Here is a 9,943-nt window from a genome sequence, read left to right as displayed (position 1 = left end):
AAACAGGTCTTTCTCCTTGAGGTCCAAGTGAGCTACAGTAACATCAGCAGATCCCACTGCCTTCTAATGATGTGGTCTTGAAAAGACCTTATTAGAATACATGAGGAAAGGGCTGGGGAGATGGCTCCGTGGTCTAAAGCATCTACTTAGAACAAGCTTAGCAAAGCACAGGGACGGCGGTTCAATCCCCCAGCACCACATGCCAGCCCGCCCCGCCCCCTGGTGGGCTGAGCTGGCTACACACACACACACACACACACACATAAATAAATTAAAAAAAAAAAAAGAATACATGAGGAAAAAGAGCCAATACTCTCCGGGTGGGCTGCACGAGTATAACGCCTTACTCTGGAGAGCCCGCGGCTGCTGTCAGCGGGCCTCAGCCTGCGGAATCCCGCCCAGGCCGCTGTGGCCAAACCTGTTAGACTGCAAGCAGCCATTCTCCTGGGAACTGACAGCCGCCCAACAAGAAAAACATTAACTTGTGACTTTTCAGAGGAAGGATTTTGTCTTTACTCTTGACGTCGACGATGTAATTTCAACACGCTTGCAGGGTGCTACCTTTATTACTGAGCAATAAGCACTTTCAAGTGGCACGGAAGCCTCCTGGCCAGGGAGGTGGCTCCCTGGTGGTGGCCACGCGAAGCCTTCCGAGCCGCTTCCCGCAGAGCGACCGGTCACCGACCAGTTCAAGTTCCTTTAAAAAGCCAAATCACTGGAGGCCGGGGAGAAGGCTCAGTGGAATAAGTGCTTGCCCAGCAAGCGCAGGGGCCTGAGTTCAATCCCTGGTTCCGAAAAACGAACGAACGAACAAACAAACAAAAAGCCAAATCACTTTCCCGCTCACAAGCTCTAGGCAAGGCCTCCCATAAAGCCATTTCTCTTCTTCCTTTCCTGCCTCCAGACACAGCGAGGCCGCGCCCGGAGCCGCCCAGGCTGGCGCACACCCCACTGGGAGCCGCCTCCCTCTCTGCAGTTTTCTCAGGCTCTCCAGGGCTCTTCAGGGGACAGAAAGGAGTGCCTCTCGCCAGCTTCTCCCCTCTCGGGGTGCACTTCTCCCTAAACGTCCCAAAGGGAACCTTGTGGCTGGTTCTCCGCACTCCCAGGTTTCTCCATCTCGGCCTTAAGGTATCCTTCTTCCACTGGAAGGCACGCCCTCGTTCTCCACCTGCTGAGCAGGCGGGCCACCTCTCCAGGTTTCCAAGGACTCCGGGTTCCTGTGGCCACGGGCTGGCGCTCTCCCTCCACCGACCTGTGGGCCAAAGCAGAGGCGTTTACAGCTTGCAGGCAGCAGGAGCGCCCACAGCATCCTACCGCAGCTGCCTGGTGCTTCCCAAGTTGTAATCTAAACTAATGCAACCATTAAATCCTGAGCTCCAGGGCAGGACTGGGCTCCAGGAGAGTGAGCAGAAGCGAGCTCTGCTGAATTCTGAGGAGGGTGAAGCTAAGTCTGGCGGAAGGGAGCGCAGGCCTGGGGAAGAGGAAGGGAAGAGAGGAGAAACAGGAGCGCAAAGGAGGGGGGGAGTGCCAGGAAGAAGAGATTTTATACACAAAAGAGGAGGGCAGCTGGTAAAACAAAAAGGTAAGAAAAGGAAAGCAACAGAAAGCCTCAAGAAATAATAATGAAAAAAAAAAAAAAAAAAAAAAAACCCAGAAGTGCAAAAAGACCAGAAGAGCCAGAGTAAAAAGAAAAAGGCGCGAGGCTGAAGAGAACAAGACCCAAGGAGAGGAGGGCAAAGAGGGTGTGGAGCAGGGGTGCAGAAGCCAAGGGCCCCCTCCCTGCGCCCTCAGGGCTCCCCTAGGGCATAGTCATGTCTGCCACTGTTGCTAGCAAGCCTCATCAGGCCAGCAAGGCTCACAGCACAAAGCACTTTCCAGGGCAGCCCCAGCCTCTGCGGCCCATGCACGGTCAGCTGTGCCGAGCTGCAAACCCTCTCCGTCCCCAGCCCCATGCAGCAGGACTGGCTGCTCCAAGGGCCACTGGCTCACTAGAGGAGAGGAAGACCCCGGCAGAGCTATTACCGCTGACTTTGGACTCAATATTCCACGACTAGGAAGGACACACTGGGGTGGGGAGCAGTTTGAGGCAGGGCCTGGCTATGCAGTCCAGGCTGGCCTTGAACTCACTACGGAGCCTTGGACTCGCTGTGACCCTCCTGCCCCAGCCTACAGAGGGCAGGGATGACAGCCAGGTGTCTAAACTGTTTCCATGCTCCACTCAGCTGGTGTTTCCTGTACGTGTAACTCAACCGTGGTCATCCTATCTGCTGTAACTGGGGAGCAAGCACTCTCCAGAGTCCCTCTCGGAGACTCTTCTACAGGCTGCCAGGAGGGTGCAGGAGGGAAGGCAAGGCCCCGGAACCAAGGGCTGGACTGCGAGGACTGAAGCTCCTCCCCGGCTCGCACCAGCCGTGCAGCTGCCTACTGTGACTAATGCTGGCTGCACCAGACCTGTCCTGGGCACATGCACTCAGTACTGGACCCCGGGGGGGTGGTGCATCTTAAAACATACAAACCAACAGATGCTCAATGACACATACATAACTGAACTATTAAAATCGGTACTTAGAGGACCAGACCCTAAACACAGGTAAAGGAGGCTAGGGTATAGGGAGGAAAACGAGGAGGAGGGAAACGGGTCCCCTGGACGCTGGAGGGAGCACAGGTGTGGGCTGAGGCCCACCACGAGAGTGGAGCGAGAAATTTCAATGCAGAAGGAGGTGGCTGGCGGTGCCCTCTCCCTGAGACAGAGTCGCTGGGCAAGAGGAGCCTGCAAACACGTGGCGGCTGCTGCTGACCCCAGAGGCCTCCACGGAGAGATGGGGCAGTGGAGGGAACAGTGGACTGAAGGGCTGCTCTAGCTGATGCTGGGCACTGCAGGCTCCGTCCTGCCACCAGAGAAAGCCCCGCCTGGGAGCCATCTGGGACAGCGGCTGCTGGCTTCAGCTAGGGGCTCCCTGCTGCGCTCTGGGCCACGCAAGGAGCGATGGGTCTGGTCCCAGCCGGGAGGGGCAGGTTCGCTGAGATGATCCGCCAACCCCCAAGAAAGCTCCTGCTGGCGTCCTCGGGTGGATGGGCTCTGGTGGAGACTGTCTTCACATGCTGTCTACCAGTGACAGCAGGGACAGACCTGGAAGTGGACTTTTTTGCTGTCTACCAGTGACAGCAGGGACAGACCTGGAAGTGGACTTTTTTTTTCTCCCTCTTCCTTTGTTGTTGCTGTTGTGGTTTTATTTTTGTTTGCTGTTTTTGTTTTCTCCTTCCTTGTTTGATCCTGCATTTGCATGAGTGTGAGCGAGGCTTGTAGTTTCTTCGCAGTGGTCATTTCTGGTTTGTTTTTTTTTTCTTTTTTGGTGGTACCAGGGATTGAACTCAGGACCTTGCGCTTGTCAGGCAAGCATTTATTCCACTGAGCTATCTCCCCAAGCCCTCTGTTTTTCTTTTCGTCTCTTCCATTTCTCTCTCCCTCCAGTCTTTCGCACTGGCTTCCCAAGGTTAGGTGACCCCCTTGGCCTGCGAGCCTCATTGCTAGCCTCCTCCTCTTCTACCTCTCTGTTTCCTTATCCCCTTTTAAGAGTTACTCCTGCAGGTAAAACAACACGGTTTTGGTACTGGGATTCACACTCGGCACTCACGCTTGCCAGACGGGTGCTGTGCTACAGAGCCACATCCCCAGCCCAAAAGGGACGTATGAAGGAATACTGTAAGCGCATAATTACATGATCCGTCTAGATTTTGTTATATAATCACAAGTCTAGTTCATATGGTTAAAGATGGCAAATTAAAGCCTACCTCAGGGGCCAGGGAGATAGCTCAGTAGAATAAGTGCTTGCCTGGCAAACGTAAGGGTTCCACCAAGAAAAGAAAGGAAAAAGGAAACAAAGCTTTGGGGCCAGGGAGACGGCTCAGTGGAATAAGCACTTCCCTGGCAAGTGCAAGGCCTGAGTTCAATCCCTGGTTCCACCAAAAAATAAAAATTAAAAACAAAATAAATAAATACAGGCTACCTCACTTTGTCATATTCTGGGCTGTGACTGATGTTTCTGTTATTGCTGATGTTACCATCTTGGCCAAAAGGGACATAACTGTTCTAAGCAGCTATTCTTCCTGGTGTTCCAAGACTGAGTAACTAAGGGTTACAGAACACACGGCAGCCACTTCTCATCCCCAACTAATGTACGTGGCAGGATCTTGACACACTGTGCCACCGTGATGTCAGAAGTGGCAGCTCCGGGACCATGGAGGGCCTGCCCTGGGGCGCAACTGGAGCCACCTCGGGGCACGACTGGTTCCACCCTAGGGTGCGACGGGGCTGCCCCTACATGAGTGAGTTGAGGAAGGCCTGCTGCTGCGCCCTTCCTTGGAGAAGTCCCAGTCTTCCGAGGAGCCACTGCAGAGGAGCGCTGGTCTTCGCAGTCAGCAAAGAAGGAAGAGAGAGGCCTGATGGACGCCGCCGCAGCTGCTGCTCCTCCTCTGCTCTTCATTGTTGTCTGCCACCATGAACTGCTGTCGTTTGCCCTGGAGCCAGCGAAATATGGACTGAAACTTCTACAAACTGTGAGCTAAAAAACCTTTCCTTCCTTCATTTTGGGTGTCAGATATTTTGTCCCAGCAACGAGTAAAAAGTAACTAGACAGACTCAAAACCCAAAAGCCAGTTACACTTGGACGGTACCTTGGAGTAGCCACTTCCTCTGGGCTCTAAATGCTAGCAGTAAAGTGACCCACTATAGGCAAGTTACAAGCATCACTCCAGGAATTAAACTAAAAAAGAGACTGGGTGTGGTGGTGCAGGCCTGTAATCCCAGCTCTTAGGAGGCTGTAAACACGGGGATCACTACAAGTCTGATCTAGTAGTGAGACCCTGAAACCCTGTAGACCCCTCCCTAAAAATACAAAATAAATTAATAAATAAAATAAAACAGAGGAGACACTTTGACGAGATGCACTCCCAGACATCCAGTTCACCAAAAGCAAACCCAGAGGGCACTGAGGTGGGACTGAAATCATCCACCTGTCCTCCCTGAAGTGGTAACAACAAAGCAATTGAATGATGCTCTAGAAAAAAATCAATCAGAAATAATTTCTCAGATAACTGCAGAGATGGTGTCTACGGAGAACACCATGCTTACTGACTCTGGAGCACACCATCATAAACAAGCAGAGGAGCTTAAGAAAACAACGGGGGGCCAGCCTGAGAGCTCAGCAGACTAAAGCGCCTGCCTAGGCAGAGCACGGCAGCTGGGGTTGGATCCCTGGCCGGCCGTGCTGGCCCCACTCCCGGCGCGCACAGAGGCAGTGACTGAGATGGCGCAGTGGTGCGTGCCTGTAACCCTGGTGCTTGGAGGCTGAAAACAGGAGGATCACCATGAGTCTGATCTATGTAGAGACCTTGTAGACCCTGTACTAAATACAGGGGGGAAAAGAAGAAAATGGTGGAAGTCATAAATAGCCAGCACAGGAAAGCAATGGAGTCTATAAGAGAGATTCAGGCAGATATCAAGGAAAATAAATATTCCATCGACAATGTCTGCAGCAGAATCAGCCAATGTGAGGACAGGATCTTAGATAGAGAAGAGAGGCTTGCACTTAGCCATCATGAAAACAAAGATTCCCTAAAAATGTCAAGAGACCGTGAGAAACCAAGGCAGCTGCTCCTCGACAGGGCAAAGAAGAACTCACGACTGGTCGGGGTCAAAGACAAAGCAGGAGACAGCACAAAGGGTACGAAAACCTGTTTGCAGACACGAGGGCAGAGAAGAAGAGTCAGGCACAGCTGGGCCACACGCGAACTCCAGTCAGCCATGATAAAAGAAGCCTATAGCCAGGTGTAGCATGATCAAGATCCTAGAAATTCAGCACAAGAACAGAGTCAAGATGCTGTTAGGGAACAGAAACGTATCACCCAGAATCGCGGCTTCCGCCCAGCAGAATCTCAGCTGACTCCTCACCACAAACCCCCAGGTCTAAGGGAGCCCGGAGTGAAGCACTGCAAGTTCCACAGGAGAACCACCTTCCACCACACTCATGGACCCTGCAAAACTGTCTTTCAAAACTGATGGAGAAAGAAGACAGTCCATGATACAGAGTATCAGGAAATGTATGACCACCACATTAGCACTCCAAATTTTTGAAGGCTACTCTAGAGAGATAACCAGGACTACAACTCCGTGGACCCCAACAGAAGGGACCCACCAGGCAAGGCAAACAAATAAAAGTGGGGGGAGCCAACAACAGGAAAATAACAACCAGGATAAAGCAATGCATGTGAGCTGTAGCCATTAATGTTAGTGGCCTCAATTCACCAATTAAAAGACACAGATTGGCAGAATGGATTAAGAAGCAAGACCTTGGACTAGGGAGATGGCTCAGTAGAGTAAGTGCTTGCCTGGCAAGCGCAAGGGCCTGAGTTCAATCCCCAGTTCTACAAAAACAGCAAGATCTAACAATACGCTGCATACAAGAAACACATTTAATTAAAAAAGAAATTCACAGAATGAAAGTCAAAGGATGACAGCTATTTTATTTGAAGACAAAGTGAGTTTCAAGCCAAGACTAAGAGAGACAAAGGAGGTCACTACATTCTCCTAAAGGGATCATCAATCCAAGAAGAGATAACAATCACAAGTATATGTGCAACAAACACCAGTGCACCAGAATACATAAAACAAGTATTAATGGACATGAAAACTCAAATCATCACTAATACAGTTATACTGGGTTATCTCAATAGCTGACTGTCACAAAATGTCAAAAATGAATGTAAGAACTGAACCAAACCCTAGAACAAATGGACTCGGCAGGTGTCTACACTTTACCCCACAACATCAGAATACACGCTCTTGTCCGCTTCACACAGGACAGTCTCCAGAAGACACCACGTACTGGCTCACAGAACGTGCTTAAGAAACGCAAAGCAACTGAAATGATCCCGTGCATATTACCAGACCACTGTGCAACGAAACTGGAAATCAGCGGCAAAAGAAACTGTGAGAAATTCATAAGCACACGCAAGTTAAATAGCACCAAAGGGTTACAGCTAAATTAAAGAAGAAATTAGAGGTTTCCACAACTAAATCATGATGATAACACAGCATACCAGAGCTCACGGGCACGACGAAAGCAGTCCTCTGAGAGATGTTTACGGCAGCGAGCATCCACATCAGGAAAGCAGGGCAAGCACAAGCAAACAACAGTGAACCTCTTCACACTTTTAGATAAAGAAAGCAGACTAAGCCAAAAGCTCACGCAGGGGAGGAGATTATTAAGATCAGAGCAGAAATTAACGCACTGGAGACTAAAAAAATAAAACAAAGAAATCAATGAAATGAGTTGTGTTTTTGAAGGATTAAATAAAATTGGCAAACCTTTATCCAACTTTATCACAAAAAGATAGATAAACTCAAATCCAACCAATTAGGAAGGAAGACTGTGAAATCACAATGGACCCTTCAGAAATTTATCTAGACCTATTTAGCAAATTTGTACTCTAATAAGATGGAAAATGCAGAAGAAATGGACAGAGTCCTAGATACATATGAATTACCAAAAGCTGAATCAAGATATAAAAACCTAAATAAACCAGTATCAATCAATTCAATTGAAGGTTTGATTGTCAACTGAAAGACAATAAAGAAAAGCCCAGGCCCAGACTAATTCACTGCTGAATTCTACATGAAATTTAAAGAGGGCCGGCCAGATAGCTCAGCGGATTACAGTGACTGCTTAGGCAAATGCAGGGACCTGGGTTCCACCCCCTTGTGCTGTTCCAGCCGCAGGGGTGCGGTCAGACGGCATGGCTGAGCCTGGGCATGGCGGCGTGCGCCTGTAATTCCAGCGCTTGGGAGGCTGAAAACAGGAAGATCACTATGAGTCCAATCTGTGTAGTGAGATCCTGTAGACCCTGTGCTAAATACATAGAGGAAAAAAAAAAGAAATTTAGATGAAACCTACCACCACTACTTCTCAAACTATTCAATGAAATTCAAAGGGAAGCAATACTCACAAATTCACCCCTGGAAGCAAGTATTAGCCTGATATGAAAACCAGGAAAGGACCCAAGCAAAAAAGAAAGCTACAGGCCAGTCACGCTAACATGCAAAAATCTTCAGTAAGACACTGGCAAAAGCATGCAGCAAGGGGGGCCGGGGAGACAGCTCAGTAGAATAGGCACTTGCCTGGCAAGCGCAAGGGCCTGAGTTCAATTCCGGGTGCCAAAACTCAAAGCAACTCAAATCAAACCAAACAAAATTAGGAATAAGACAAGAATGTCCACTGTCTCCACTCTTAGTCAACATACTCCTGGAAAAGTAAGACACAGCAGTTATATAAAAGAAAGAATCTACGTAGAAAACGCCCAAAACTCCACTGGAAGACTGCTAGATTTAATGAGCAAATTCAGTAGAGTAGCTAGATAGAAAGCTAACACTCTAAAATCAATAGGCTCATTGAGAAAGAATTGGGGAAACACCACCTTTCACAATAGCATCCAAAAAATGAAATTAATTTAAAGAATAAAAGATCTGTATGCTAGAGCTGGCCAGATAGCTCAGCAGATTAAAGTGCCTCCTTAGGCAGACACAGGGACCCGGGTTCCATCCCTGGCGAGCCCTGCTGGCCCTGCTTCTGGGGTACACTGAGACAGTGACTGAGACTGGGTGTGGTGGTGTGTGCCTGTAATCCCAGCACTTTGGAGACTGAAAATCGGACTATGAGCCCAATCTGTGTAGTGAGACCCTGTACTAAGATACAAAAAAAAAAAAAAAATCAGTATACTAAAAACAACTTTTTTGAAAAAGTTGAAAAGGATATCAGAAAATGGAAGGCTATCCCTTGCTCTTGCATAGCAAGAACCAATGTAGCAAAAATGGCCATACTTCTGAAACTATCATATGGATTTAATGCAATTCTGATCAAAATTCCAAGAGCGTATCTCACAGAATTAGAGAAAACAATCTTAAAATTCACTGGGAACCAAAGAAGACCTGGCACAGTGAATGCGCCTGGGCAAAAGGCGCATCACCATCGCTGACTTGAAGCTATACTATAAAGCTACTGTGATCAGAGCAGCACGGCGCTGGCAAACACACACCTGAAGAGCAGCGGCCAGAAGACGCAGAGCCAACCCCCGACACACTCGGCAACGTTATCTTTGACAAAGGTGCGAGCACATTCACTGGAAGGAAGACAGCCTCTTCAGTAACTGCTTCTGCAAAACTGTCTGTGCACACGCTAGAGACTAAAAGTGGCTCCATCTTCACCGTGCACACAACTAAACACAAAACAGATCACAGATCTAAGCACAAAAACATCAACATTAAATTTGCTGGAAGATAAGACAGCGTGCTGAACTGCCAGCAGGTTGTCAACCAGGAAGCCCTGCTGGACTGAACCCACGTGGTGCTGCTGGGTGTGGGGCCCCCGGAGGACCACTGCCGGCAGTGTAAGGGGCAGAACCGGAGAAGAGAGGCTGTAGGGAGCCGCTGGTCCCCGGGGCTGCTCTGCTGCCAGAGGAGCTCATCATGCTGGCTTTCCTGGTGAACGCACCTGTGCTCAGCGGAGGAGGGGCTCGGGGCCTCGCTGTCGCTGAGGACGGCTGCGGTACTTTTCGGAGGAGTTCTGGTGCTTACCTTGAGCGTTGCTTCCTGGCTCCAGTACTGACCCCTCAGCCTGCGGGCACAGACCCTACAGCCCACTGGCATAGGCTTTTTAGCTTTCCCCACTGACTTCGGGCCTTCCCAGCACAGGTCCACGAAGCATGCCTGCATGAGACATTGTTGTGGGCTCTCGGCCTCCAGCTGGACTCATGGGGGGCACTGCCACAGGCTCTCGGCCTCCAGCTGGACTCATGGGGGGCACTGCCACAGGCTCTCGGCCTCCAGCTGGACTCAGGGGGGCACTGCCACAGGCTCGTGGGCTTCAGGTGGACTCATGCAGGTACTGTT

General features: G+C 49.9%; 1 protein-coding gene across 1 annotated transcript in view; it reads right to left on the bottom strand.

Moving 5' to 3' along the window:
• Window positions 1-827: 827 nt before the first annotated feature.
• Ice2 (interactor of little elongation complex ELL subunit 2) overlaps window positions 828-9,943 on the bottom strand; it is a 55,911-nt gene continuing 46,795 nt past the window's right edge. The window contains exon 16 of the mRNA XM_004628953.2: window positions 828-1,252. Coding sequence (XP_004629010.1) covers window positions 1,124-1,252 — 129 coding nt within the window. The 3' untranslated portion in view covers window positions 828-1,123. The remainder of the gene's footprint in view (window positions 1,253-9,943) is intronic.

The sequence above is a fragment of the Octodon degus genome, unplaced genomic scaffold, assembly GCF_000260255.1.
Source record: "Octodon degus isolate 3935 unplaced genomic scaffold, OctDeg1.0 scaffold00026, whole genome shotgun sequence".
Taxonomy (NCBI): Eukaryota; Metazoa; Chordata; class Mammalia; order Rodentia; family Octodontidae; genus Octodon; species Octodon degus.
This window is presented reverse-complemented; position numbering and strand designations above follow the sequence as displayed.